Consider the following 13,124-nt stretch of genomic DNA (forward strand, 5'->3'; position numbering starts at 1 on the left):
GTCCTAGCCAAGGAGAAATTAATTAATCCTGTAACGACAATGATAGGGTTCCACCCATAGATACAATTCATTGTCTGGTAAAAAGGTCATGCAGTGTGCGTAATAACTCATCAATCTCGTCCCCAGGGCACTTTTCCCGCCCCACCCAAAGCCAGGGAAAAGCGCCCTGAGGACGAGGTTGATAACTCGTGTCCCATTCTTAAGGCGACTGACTTTGCGACCGTGAATGTTATGGCCTGTCGAGTGAAGGAGGCAGGGGAAAAAAGAAGGAAATTTTTAAAAAAAAGAATAGGACAAAAGAAAAAACAACAAACAGCAATGTATATGATGTTATTTAATAAGTTGTTGGCAAGGATATTTCCTTTGTTCCTTACAAGCAGCTGTCGCTGTTTCAGTTCAAGTTCAGAAGCTGAATACTCTGCAGTAATGGAATTCCGACATCTTGAGCTTCGTAAACCGCCAAGGAAAACAACTTTTGAAGTAACAAGTCGGAGTGATCTAAGGGTGAAAGCAAAAAAAGAGAAGACAACATCAAGATCAGAGGGCAAAACGCAATATTCTTGGTTAGAGCCTGGGGAGTTGATCAAAAGCCGGGAGTGGGCCGAATATCTGGATAATATCAGTGTTAACGGTTCCTTTTGACTGAATGTGTGATGCCCAGCATGCATAAGAAAGGTCAAGTCTTTATAAGATGCGCTGGTTTACCATCTTTATCTCCCTTGTTTCTGTTTTACTTCTACTCAAACTGGGAAACAGTAAGGGTTAGGAAGAGGTGAAGGAAAATCCAAACGGGCAGTTCTCTCCCAGTACTCGCTCCGTTTTTGAGTTATCGCTCAGTTTTCCGCAAACGAGTCTCCTACCAGGCTGTACCACATGAAGCAGAAAGGGTTGCTTAAAACACAACTGTTTCCACTAACCGTTATCCAAGACGACAAATTCAGGTAGGAATTTAGCCGCTGATAAAACGACATCAGGCTCTGTAGAGTTGAGACAATCCATGTACGCGTCCACAAACTTGTGAGCATTTCTGGTAAAGGAGGAAGAAAAAGTTATATGAGATGCGTTTTTCAGTACACCTTTGTGGGTTTTGTTCATAATGCCCTTAAAGGTAGAGTAAGCTGATTTTTGGTGAGGGAGGAAAACCGGAGAACCCTTGGAGAAGGGTAAAGAAATGAAAACTTGGTGAACTGAAGAAAATATTAATTCGTGAAACTCTTTAGGGGATCCATTCTCTTTTCTCAGATCAATAGGCCTTTTGCAACAAACGATCACATGGTATAAAACCCGCCGTGCTGGAGGGCAAGCTCATTATTATTTCCGCACTGGGACATTAAAACAAAGAGACCTGAACCAGTCAAGCTTGACTTGCCTATGTTTTAATGTCCCAGTGGGTTTGCTTGAGTGAGGCTTGAGTGAGGCTCCAGCACTTGGCTAAGTAGCCTGACTTCTGGCTGTTATACACAATTGTGGTCTCATTCACACAGAAGCCCTTCAAGCTAATCCTGCCAAGCCGACCACATGCTGGAAAGGTCAGACCACAACACCGGGAACACTGTCCCCTACTCTTTTCGAATAGTGTGTGGGATCTTTAACGTCCCACAGAGTGGGGGAATAATAATGAGCTTGGCCTCCAGCATGGCGGATTTTATGCCATGTGATCGTTTGTTGCAAAAGGCCTATTCAAACATTAGCCTGTTCCAGGCTCTCAATGGTCCGGATTTTATCGGTTTTTTCTTCTCGCGCACGCTTTTCCCCAACAATCCGGACCATTTTTCGTCCCACCAACTGAGAACCTGTAACAGGCTATGCAGACTTTGGTGGTATTGTAATTGATTCAGTGTGTCAGAACCTTCATTTCTGGGTCTGGGACCAGGGACCACCTTTAAGAAAGAGCGGTGAAAAAGAACGTAACACGTGAGCAAACTTGAAAAAACAGCAACACCTAACAAATCATAGAAAACAAACTCAAAAACGTTTAATGGCAGAAATGGGAACGAGGAGCAACTAGAAAGAAATTGGGAAGAGAACGAAGGCGAAGCTATACACACCCAGGGCTTTGACGAATATGGCGGAGTAGAAGCGCGTGGGCCTGGGTCCTGCAGCTGCTTGTCTCTTCAGAGAGAAGTCGAACCAAATGAGGCTGAACGTAGAAAGAGAAAAATTCAGCAATATGGCTTTTAACCAAAGCAGAATTAAAGTTGTTAACTTGAAACCAATAAATAAATAAATAAATAAATAAATAACTCACCACAAAATGATCTAAAATGTCCACTCTTCTCTTGGACGTTTCGTCCAAATCAACAAGCACTTTCATCACGTCTATAAACAACACAACCCGAAATAACCATGTGGTTAAAAATGTTGGTGGCATTCTTTCTTCAGGACTATCCTAAGGTATTCAAGTTCAGTTTTTTATGATTTTCTCCTAAACTTAGCTGAATTGCAGAACCTGGAGACAAGGAGGCAATTTCAGTCATTAGTCATTTTATATAAATGTTTAAGAGGCCAGGGACCGGAATATATTAGTGAGTTTTTTAACGTTTTACATGTGAATTATAATCTGAGTGGGGCTAGCACACGCCTCATGCTGCCATCTTTCAATTTGGAATACATGCATAAATCATGGTCATATTTAACTACTAAGCTTTGGAATGGTTTACCCACTAGAGTTAGCGAGTGTCCAGACTTGGCCGCCTTTAGGCGCGCGTTGCTTTCGTTTATGGCACGGCTTTAACTTTGCCGGATTGTCACGGATCTGGGTGGCTGGGTCAGACACATAGGTGTGCTAGCCCGAAGCAAACATATGCATTATTTTAATTCTTCGAATTTTAATTTTGATGCACATTTCACCGCAAATTAGATTTTATACATATACAAATTAGATATCACATAGTTTAACAATATTTTTATCATATATCATAGGTTCTTATTAGCTTATTTTTTGTAATTAGTTTCACGTTCACGTTTAAACGAGCTTTCAGCTCCTAGGTGACACGTGGGTAAATAAAGTATTATTATTATTATTATTATTATTATTATTGTAATAATAATAATTATTATTATTATTTAGTATAAGTATTAAATTTGCGCAGTGCGAGAGAATTTGAACAATCAAGAATGATTATTGTTTTTGTGTATTTAAGTAGGTAGGAAGCTGAAAATTGTGCATAAAGTTGTTGTTGATTGTTAAAATTATTATTATTATTATCGTCATCATCATTATTTAAAATATTATCATTTTCTTTTATCAGGTCATGGGTTATCACAATAAAAGTACTTGTTACGACAAAAAAAAAATAATAATAAAAATTATTATTATTATTATTCTTCTTCTTCTTCTTCTTCTTCTTCTTATTATTATTATTATTATTAAGGTGTTGGTCTAATATTGTTGGTGACTTTTCAGTGGGGCAAGCGCCAACTCGTACTGTGGCGGATAGCCTTACGCCGCAAAAACGTCAAATCCAGGGGAATGGGGTAGTGGTGGATATTAAGAGTCTTCTTGGCTAGTCGCTTAAATACCGCGGGTTTGGGTTGGATCTTCGTCCTTTCGGCCACTGAGCTCTTTACCTTTTCAAGATCACTCCATTTTGAAGCTGAAATAACTTATATTTGGAGAGTGAAAGAAAATAAAAATGCCATCCTAACCTTCCACAGGCTTCCCAGGGGCAAGCCGCTGTACAAACGGAGCTAGTTGCGCAGTAGTCCACGTGTTATTTTCGGGAGGCGTAATCATGGATCGAAACTTAGGCTGAATAGAAGTGGAAACGCCTCCTTCCGACGCTGGTGCGGAATGGGCCTCTGAGAGGATAAGCGATGAAGACCCTTCACCCAATATCTCCAAGTACGACTGATCCTTGGCTTGATTACTTGCAGAGTCGTTGTTGTCAGAGGCGTCCTCAGAGGAGCCTTGAGACAAAGGGACATTGGATTTGGCTGATGAAGAGAGACACACTGCTCCTACGATACACTGGAGGGAGGGGAGCGCGGGGAAATCTTGTAGCAGGTCCCTGAAAGGCAAAGATCTATGTTAAAGGCACTTGGGTCGGCAATCAAAGCAGCCTTGTTTTTGCTGTAGCTCCCAAATTGACACAATTCGTCGTTAAAACTCTCACGCCAAGAACTAAGCCAACAATAGGCAAAACTAAAAAAACAATCTTAACTTTCTCGCACACTTAGTCTCGTCTGCATGCATTTGTGATCAGCGAACACGTTATCTTCGGGTTTGGTTTTGAAAAGGTTTGAAAAGACCAAAAGCGAGGACGTTACTTACTGAAACAAAGGAGCACGCTTATGGAGAACTGAAAAGGCTTGATCTGGACTTTCAACACAAAAGTGATGAAGGAACGCCATCAACTTTGTGACAACGGCAGCTAGCTCCTTGTTATGAAGACAGCGGGCCTGGAAAATGAGAGAGGTGAGGGTTAACTTGCCCAGATAAAAACAGCGTCTCTGCCAAGAGCAGGCCGCATCTTTACAGCAGAGTATAAGCTGACAGGAAAAATACAGTCGCTCAAGGTCTGACACCTGAAATCGAGGACTAAAAAAAAACCAAGTGCATCTCATCATTACAGCCCCCTCCCCCACCCTTTCCAACATTATTTTGGATGGGGTGGGGGAGGGGGCATTATTGCCTTGCTTGAGAATATTGGTCTAAAAGGATAAACAAGGGGGTAGTCTCAACTCTCTTTATCCGGGACTGTAGGTTTGGGCCATACTCAAGCCCAATTTCTTTTTCGTACCCTACCTGTATAAGACCGAAGTATGCATCTAGCGTGTCCCGTAGGCCTTCTTGAATAATCTGTAAAACGAGCACAGAAAGAAGTGGAAAAATTACAAAAACTAACGGCGACAGAACATGATGATAGTATCTGACACACTGGATTGGTTCCAACAAAGAACGCCGATCGATCCTTACGCTGTATTTTTCTCCCCGAATCGCTCAGGCTTAAAAGGCAAATCCAAATCCAAATAATTCAAGGACTTTCAACAAACTTAACGAATCTTAAAAAGACTTCGAACCTTGCATTTGCTCACTCTTGCGTGAATGAGCACGTTATCGGTTATACGGATTAAAAATTAAAAACAGAAAAAATATAAAAGAAACAGAAACAAAATATAAATTAAAAGTAGGCACTCCATGGGCCTTATTCGCGCGGCGGCCATTTTGGCCATAGACAATAGATTTTGTACCTCGAGCCTCGAGTTGAAATGTTTGGGAACGAGTTTCGGTGTAGTCTCCTTCGCAGCCGCTCGGGCCGGAGTCACGCAACGCTGGGGAAGGGGAGCGTTGCGTGACTCCGGCCCGAGCAGCTGCGAAGGAGACTAGTGTCGGTGTGGCAAAACAAAAGTTTTCAATCCCTCGGGACTCAACATGGACGTTGTGTGATTAAGGTCCATATTGGAAGTGAAGTGCTGCCTCATGTAGAAGGATTAAAGGAAAGTATGATAATTTATTGGGGCGCCTTGTAACTCAGGTGTGGTCGGGTGAAACATGAAGAATATCGCAGGCTGATAATGAACGGAAACCAAGAACTTGTTCGAGTCACACAGTCTAAATTATAAGATAACGCTAACCTTGTGCTGTTTGAATATATGCGGTCTCAAAAGATCCAAAAGAGCCAAGATATGTGAAAACACGAGAAGATGCTGCTGATGGGTGAATTCTTTAGATTTCAGATGCACTCGCCCCCTAAGCTGTGCTGCTACCATGGGTAAGTGCCTGGGGAAAACATCAGCGAACAACTTTAGACTGAAGAGTGGTTTAAAGGATTTAATTTAAAAATTATTTCAAAATTACATGTTGGTTATCACTTAACGTAGCACTGGACACGAGGAGTTACATTAAATAAATCAACTCAATTTACCCAAGTACCCAAATACCTAGCAGACATTCTTGTGACTCGTCACGCAATCTTCGTTGTCCAGGAAAGATCGCGCGACGAATCATAAGAATGTCTGCGAAGAAGGCTACCAAATACCCTGAGAAAATCAATGGAAACAGAGAAGAGAACCAACAAACTCAGTTTAAGGGGCATTGTCGCGACAATATAGTAGGGAATTAAAATCTCAAAGGCGCAAGATATTGGTCAAAATTCCATGAAAGACCACAGAAATACAAGGAATCGACTTATCAACAAAAATTGAACTAATGAACGAAATGATATATGAAATGAATAATATATTGAACTGCGGATATAAATTCAGTGAAGCTATGATCCTCGCAGTAATGAACGCAATTTTAGCAACTGCGTAGAGAAGCCTGAAAAATTCGGGAATTCAACGAGCACCGGCATCGCGAGGTCATCGCGGGGTTCAAACCCCGTTGAAGTCCTGAATTTTTGAAGCTTCTCTACGCAGTTGCTAAAATTGCGTTCATAACTGCGACGATCATAACTTCACTTGAAAAATTGAACCGATGAGTACACTAACAAAAGTCCCGAATGAACAAAACATCATTTCTGTTCAATATGTTTTTCGAATCTCTACTTACCTTAGCAGTAGCATAGGGTGCTGACAGGCTAGTTTTTTTAGCAGCAAGCCGGTATTGTACGCCCGATCTTCATACTCTTTACCCGGTTTAGAATCGGCCAACGTTGTCAACACCCGGTGGCACAGGCTATCCAGCTGAAATATGATTCAATTCTAACGTTAATCACAGCACAACCAGCACACCGAGTGAACGTATTCGAGTATGTATATTTTATACCCGGTATCCTGCCTCCGAAATGCAAAGTTGACGTCCATTTAGGTTAAATAGGGTCACTTACAAATATGATCCCCTTGTCTTTTAATACGCTTTGAAGTTAAGAATTTAAAAACGTTTTTCCCAGGACTTTTCAACGCCGAACGTTGGGCGAAGAAAACCTCTGGAAACTTGGAAACTTTCGAGTACACAAACGCCCTGGTTTTCCAGGTACACAGGAAATAGCAAAGAACAATAGCTTATATAAATCACAAAAACCAGCAACAGCAAAACAAAACCATTTTCTCAAAGCGAGAAAGCACGCCTCGGAATAATATACGTTGATATTTTTACAGACCTGACAATGACTGGACTGGCTTATGACACCAGAGGTTGTGAGGGACCGGAAATCTTTAATGGTCCGCAAGACTCTCGGCTGGGCAAGGTACAAATGAACCAAAAACTGAGCTGTCAGCCATTTGGACCACCTGGTAAAATAAGCAAGGAATAAAAGCATTTCTATCTGGCTTACATCTTCCATTATTGTTGTTATGCAAGAAAATCAAGCTACTTGTAACTAGACATCAGTCATAGAAAGCGTGAATCTGTTGACGTCAACGAGAACTTCAAAAATTTATTGAGAAAAACCTATAGCTGTTGACTTTGTGATGCTAACTTCTTTTTTTTCGCCCTGTATAATCACGAATCGTAAAACACCAGATCTCATGTTATCGGGAGTTTCAGTTTTCTTCAAGTTCTCATGTTGAAAGGGGTTCCTTTCAATTAAATTCCAAGATGGTTTGGCAAGTCTGTAGAGGCTAAACTGGGATAAACGCGTTTGAGAAACGAAAACAACGAATTTTAAATGGCGTTCAGCGATGACGTCTTCGTTCTCAGTTTGACATCCCTGATCTCTGCGTCTTCGACAAATCAGCGAACTAAATTGTCAAGACGCAAGAGTACGAGCCCCCTTCCCTACTTTCTTTCAAACAGACAGTGAAGGTATTTATTTCTTGTTAGCATTACCTTGTGGATTTCAGAGCGCAACTGACAACAGACTGAAACTTCTTCTTGTCACCATGGCAACAGAGGGTGATTAAAGGAAGTCGGGTTCCAATGACTGCGGAAACAAAATGCTCCACGCTGCTTCTAAAATCAGACCAAAATAGACGGAATAATATAGGAGGTTTTCACGTAACGTCATCGCCGCAATGTTGGTGGACGAAAACAAAAGATCTCTCATTAGCTTCTTATGTTCGTCCACCAGAAGTCGAACCTTTCTCTATTGTTATTGGTGTCTCCAGAGGTTGGTTGAAAACATCCTATTCTTTAACAATGCAACTCAACATTATAAACCCAATCCCATCTACCGTGAAATGCCCACGCTTTTGTTAAACGACATTAAAGCTTTTTAACAAAAGATGGAGGAGATATGGAACATACCTAATTTCGTCAGAGCCATTTGGTATACTACCATTTTTCGTTTCTTCAAAAAAGGTTTCATAGCCAGCACCTTGAAAGGAGATATAGGTAAGTAAAATCTACCTGCAACTTAACCCTAACCCTAACGTCGTATTATTGTTAACTTGACCGTATTTCAGAATAGGAATACTTGGAATAGAAGTCAGAAATCCTTCGCTTTTACGGAGATTCACATTAAAATTGCCAAACACCCGCTAAATTGATATTTTAAACATATATTTATTATCCTTGTTGCTTCAAAACGCCAGAAATACCATCAATACACGTGTTCTTATTCCGGAATAGGGTCAATCGAACGCAGCCTCAGACACAATGCAAGTAATGAGATGCAACTGGATCTCAATAAGCGTCACAAAGTGTCCACTTGCTCTTCTGCCCAACTTCAACATCACTCGTGTCTCGGAATGCTGACAGTCAACTTCACAAAGTGTCCCCCCAAATGCTGCTTCTCAATTAAGGATAAACTGGTGCAGTCAGCCTGACCTAAAAATAACGCTGACCTTTACCCTACTCTTATTGTTAGAAATAAGTAGGAAATACTTTGTCTGAAATGAGAATGTCTCCAAATCATCTACCTTTCCTATTTTCAACCCACGAAGTACCTTTTCTTTTGCACCAGTCTTCCACATTGGAAGATACCTCGCACAAAATGAGACTTGTCAGGGAGGAGATCTGAGTCGAATTCAAATCCAAAACAGGTTTCTCGAAAACAGCCTTGAATAGAAAAAGAAAGGATGATGATATTCAATAAGCAAAAAGATGTTATGGAACAATAGAGCAATTTCGATATATTGAAATTCAGTCGAAAACAAAAGACATCATCTCGAGGCTCTGGGGAATAAACTCATTTATTCCCCAGAGCCTCGCGATGATGCCTTTTGTTTTGGACTGAATTTTAATATATCGAAATTGCTCTATTGTTAAAAAAAAAAAAAGCATAAAAGCAGCATTCAAGTACATTTTCAGTCATTTTGCTTACAGAATTAGTTCCTTGATTGCGTACAGCCGTCGACTTTTGATCTCTGCCCTGCCAAAGACGAGGACTGTGGAAACATGTCCACACAAAGTCTAAAGCAGCTGTTGGATCAATTCCAAACAAAGGAAAGGCAGTGAGCCAATCCAAACAATCCTGCAGTGTTTCCCAGGATGCCTGATGTGTTAACAAACCCAAAAGATACGCTGACGGCGAGCGGTCATCACTGCAGGTCAGCGATCTGTCCCAACCAGGCATACTTGATCTGTCGCGGAATAACAGCTGCCTTTGTGTCAAGGGATGCACTTGGACGAGTTCCGGATCAACAATCTCGCACCAGTCCACAAGCAGACCGCTAGCCAAATTATCACCCGCCTGGCCACTGCTAGAGAAGTTCAACAATCGAACGAGGATTTCCGCACATGTCTTAAGAGGCAAAGACCGTTGAGGTGTCCAAACTGTGGAAGCACATCGGGAGTCATGCTTTTCTTGGCTGGAAACAAGGGTTACAGCAATGGCTTGAACGAACTCTTCCAAGAGTGAGGATTTCGCGTTTTCCAATTTCAAACAAGCTGCTTAAAAAGAACAAAAAAACCACTCTAAATAATAAAATGGGGAAAAATAGAAGCAAACTCTTTGCCAACTTAAAACACAAACCTTTCACTGCTGAGTCTACAGTGATGGATTCTGGTTTTAACGTACGATATTTGGCTGCAGAAATAAACTGTCTGACAAGCGCACCATCATCAGTACTCTCGTTGCATGCAATTTCTTCCAGGATCCTGTCTCCTAGAAAGCAGAAACGAGAGACAATAAAACCATGTCAGTCATAACGACGAAAAAAAAAAAAGATGTGGCTATAGCTTTTGAGTAATGGGCAAATGGTAACGAAGTATAAATTTCAAGTTGCCATGTTGAAAGCCGAGAAGACCCTGGGGACGAGGTTGGAGAAAACGCTGGCCCTGAAACTCGGTCGATACGAGGGAAAGATAATGAGAGACATGGACCTACCAACTAGTTTTTGTTCAACGATTCCAAGCTGTTTTTTGTATTGTGAAGTCGCAACACTGAATGGTCCCTCTGGTAGAAAATAAACGAAATATCCAAACTTCACAAAATGACAAAATAATACAATAAGTATACCGGTAAACATAGTTGTAAATCAGATGTACCTTGGAGATGATACTTTGAAAATTGCCTTATTATCTTCACAAAACTACAAGTAATTCCTTTTCTTTCCAGCGCTGTCTGCAAAACGGAAACGACAAACACGCTTGACAAACACGCTTGACACTCACGACTTACTGAATGAAACATAACTGAAAACATTTTTTTTAAAAACCATGATTGACAAAATCGAAGCTAAAAAGTTTATTTAGCAAGGCCAACACTTTAGTGCACTTAAAACTGAAAGCAAAATGATCAAACAACGTACAATCTACGTGGTACAAAACAGAGGCACAAGCAAGTGCCCACCTAGATCGACGTGCAGCATTTTCACGACCGCCGACAGGATTGGTTGAAAAAAAAACAAAACAAAACAAAACAATAAACGAAGATCACTGAAAACTATCCCTAAAACAATACAGCTGCAGCCAACGAATATCCAATGAAATTCGAAGTTTTAAAAATGTGAAAAGCAAGTATTTGTTTTTCTCAATGTTTACGTTTTTCACAGCTGGGATAAGGAGTCTTGCCCAATCCCACTCTTCTCTCTCAAAAGAAGCGCGAAGCGATGGATCACTGGAATTGGACAGGAAGCCAGCAACACGCAGTATTTCATAAGGTACAAAAAGGCTGTTAACACTGAATCAAAGTAAGCCATACCTGTCTAGACTTGAGAAGTCTCAGAAGAGAACAAGAAAAAGTCGTCTTGCTGCACATGCCCTCAAGCAATCTCTGGCACATGTCAGAATCAAGCATCTAAAGAAAGGAATTCAGTTAGTTTCTTTCGTATTGTAGCACCAGGCTCTTCGATTGTCAAGAAAATCACACGCCACTTTTTTCAACCAATCAGACGCAAAGTCAAATTTTCCCGCGCTTAGAGCCAATTACCATCTCTTGTCTTGAAACGTGATTGGTTAGTTCGAATGCCTTTCCTACTTTTGATTGGCCACGAAGTAATGTAAGATTAAGGTTTTGTATTGAACGATCGAAACAAAGAACGCAATAAAAATGCCGTTTTATAGGTAAAGGCGCCTAAGTATCAGCTTAAAACTCTTGCACCACTTTAAAATTCAACACAAGGAAAAAGCAAAAACGTACACCATTCGTAACTAGCTTGCGCGCGTTTTCATGGATTTTCCTTCAAAATCTGATTGGTTGGTTCACGGTTCTTTTTGCACCTGTTATAAATGCTGAGAGTGACTTTCGGTTTTAACGACACTCAATACCAGTAGTCCAGTTTCGAGTTCGCCATACACCTTATTCCAAAATGGCCGCCATTTAAATATTCTTTTGTTTGTATTCAAATAAGCCCTTGATGTCGCCCTTGATGCCTCGTTCTTAAGCTTAAAATTCAAAAGAATATTTTATCCGCATAAATCAGCGGCCATTTTGGAATAAGGTGTATGACCACTGAATAAAAGCACTGAGGGCGCATTTTTACAGGGTTAGCCTCCATCTGAGGTGAACATGTTCACAAATTCCAGCGAGAAGATGACCTGTTTACATCTCCATCTATTGTTTAATTTTAAATTTCAGGCACCTTCCCGCCGGTTTTTGTGGATACTTTACTTTAGGTCGAGACTAACCCTGTATCAATGTGTCATTGGTGTTTGTATTCAGCGGTAATTCTAAAATTCGAAAAGGGACTATTAAAAAAATTAAAATTTCGAGGTAAAAACCCTAACCCTAACCTCACTGAGTTTGCGCATGATATTTTCCGCCAACGAGTCCTGACAGCTCTCTCCCCGATTTGCACTGATTACCTCCTTTGTAAGAACCTACAAGAGACAGCCATCAACCAATCAGAGTCGATCTCAAGGATACTTCAATGGCAGAGTACAGAGGCAAAACTAAGCTATGATATTGGTTTTATTCAAAGTGAGTCTCACTTTATGCACACGGGCTTCGATGCTGGTTTTGTCTTTACTCGCACTGGACTCTTCTGACAGAAAAATCTGCAAGTCAAAATGAAGAAAGTTGACAACTAAAACATGGCAAGAGACTTGAACTCAGGGTCCAACTGGCTTGTTCATTTTGTTAATAATAATAATAATAATAATAATGATAATGATAATAATAATAATAATAATAATAATAATAATAATAATAATTATTATTATTATTATTAATATAAATTTGTAAAGTGCAAATATCTAAATATCCATATGAATATATCGAAATCGCTTACCTAAATCTAATTATGTTAAAATATAATGTTAACTCTTGGCTTAAAAATGCTCTTTTAAGGAGGAAATTCTTCAGTTTAGCCTGAATCAATTGAGTTTAATTATCATATCTCTATGGGAAAGTTATTCCACAACTTAGGAGCCGTGAAAACGAATGCACGATCACCAAGACATGTCTTAGCTTAATATTAAACGAGAAGGTAATTTAGTGGAGTCAGAAGCAAAAGACCTTGAAGCGTCGTGTAACTTGCAACTCTTTTCCTTGGAACAAACCTGGGGAGTTCAGGACACCATTTTCATGCCCAAATATGAACAAAACTAAGAATGAAGCTTCACGCGCGGGAAAACGCACGAGCTACGTTACAACCAAATAAGGAAATTTGGAAAAACCCAAAAAACCCCAGCTCTGAACCAGAGTTAAACGCTTCAAAGTCATTTGCTTCTGGTAGAGTACAATCACGGGAGTTCCTGAGGTAAAATGTTGACTCAGGTTTTCATGTGATCAAACACGTCAAATATGAAGGTCCTCGACCCTAAATCATGTAACAATAGTCAAGAGAGTATTTTCTTTCAAAGGTGGAAATATTTTAATTTATGCTTGCATCCATTTTTTTTTTAATAAACAAGAAAA

General features: G+C 40.3%; 1 protein-coding gene across 2 annotated transcripts in view; it reads right to left on the reverse strand.

Annotated features, from left to right (window-relative positions):
- Window positions 1-315: 315 nt before the first annotated feature.
- The window catches only part of LOC137972113 (integrator complex subunit 1-like), a 42,356-nt gene continuing 29,547 nt past the window's right edge, over window positions 316-13,124 (reverse strand). Inside the window, exons 34-53 of one of the 2 annotated variants that reach the window (XM_068818942.1) lie at window positions 12,197-12,262; window positions 11,999-12,085; window positions 10,968-11,063; window positions 10,313-10,388; window positions 10,152-10,220; window positions 9,798-9,929; window positions 9,147-9,712; window positions 8,770-8,881; window positions 8,129-8,198; window positions 7,712-7,834; window positions 7,044-7,173; window positions 6,494-6,627; window positions 5,578-5,722; window positions 4,748-4,801; window positions 4,274-4,401; window positions 3,649-4,010; window positions 2,249-2,319; window positions 2,049-2,140; window positions 918-1,027; window positions 316-498 (exon numbers count right to left, since the gene is read on the reverse strand). In XM_068818942.1, the coding sequence (XP_068675043.1) occupies window positions 392-498; window positions 918-1,027; window positions 2,049-2,140; window positions 2,249-2,319; window positions 3,649-4,010; window positions 4,274-4,401; window positions 4,748-4,801; window positions 5,578-5,722; window positions 6,494-6,627; window positions 7,044-7,173; window positions 7,712-7,834; window positions 8,129-8,198; window positions 8,770-8,881; window positions 9,147-9,712; window positions 9,798-9,929; window positions 10,152-10,220; window positions 10,313-10,388; window positions 10,968-11,063; window positions 11,999-12,085; window positions 12,197-12,262 (2,730 nt within the window). In that variant the 3' untranslated portion in view covers window positions 316-391. Of the gene's footprint in view, window positions 499-917; window positions 1,028-2,048; window positions 2,141-2,248; window positions 2,320-3,648; window positions 4,011-4,273; window positions 4,402-4,747; window positions 4,802-5,577; window positions 5,723-6,493; window positions 6,628-7,043; window positions 7,174-7,711; window positions 7,835-8,128; window positions 8,199-8,769; window positions 8,882-9,146; window positions 9,716-9,797; window positions 9,930-10,151; window positions 10,221-10,312; window positions 10,389-10,967; window positions 11,064-11,998; window positions 12,086-12,196; window positions 12,263-13,124 lie in introns of both variants that reach the window. The other variant, XM_068818941.1, reaches the window with a different exon arrangement.

This window comes from Montipora foliosa, chromosome 9 (assembly GCF_036669935.1).
Source record: "Montipora foliosa isolate CH-2021 chromosome 9, ASM3666993v2, whole genome shotgun sequence".
NCBI classification, from domain to species: domain Eukaryota; kingdom Metazoa; phylum Cnidaria; class Anthozoa; order Scleractinia; family Acroporidae; genus Montipora; species Montipora foliosa.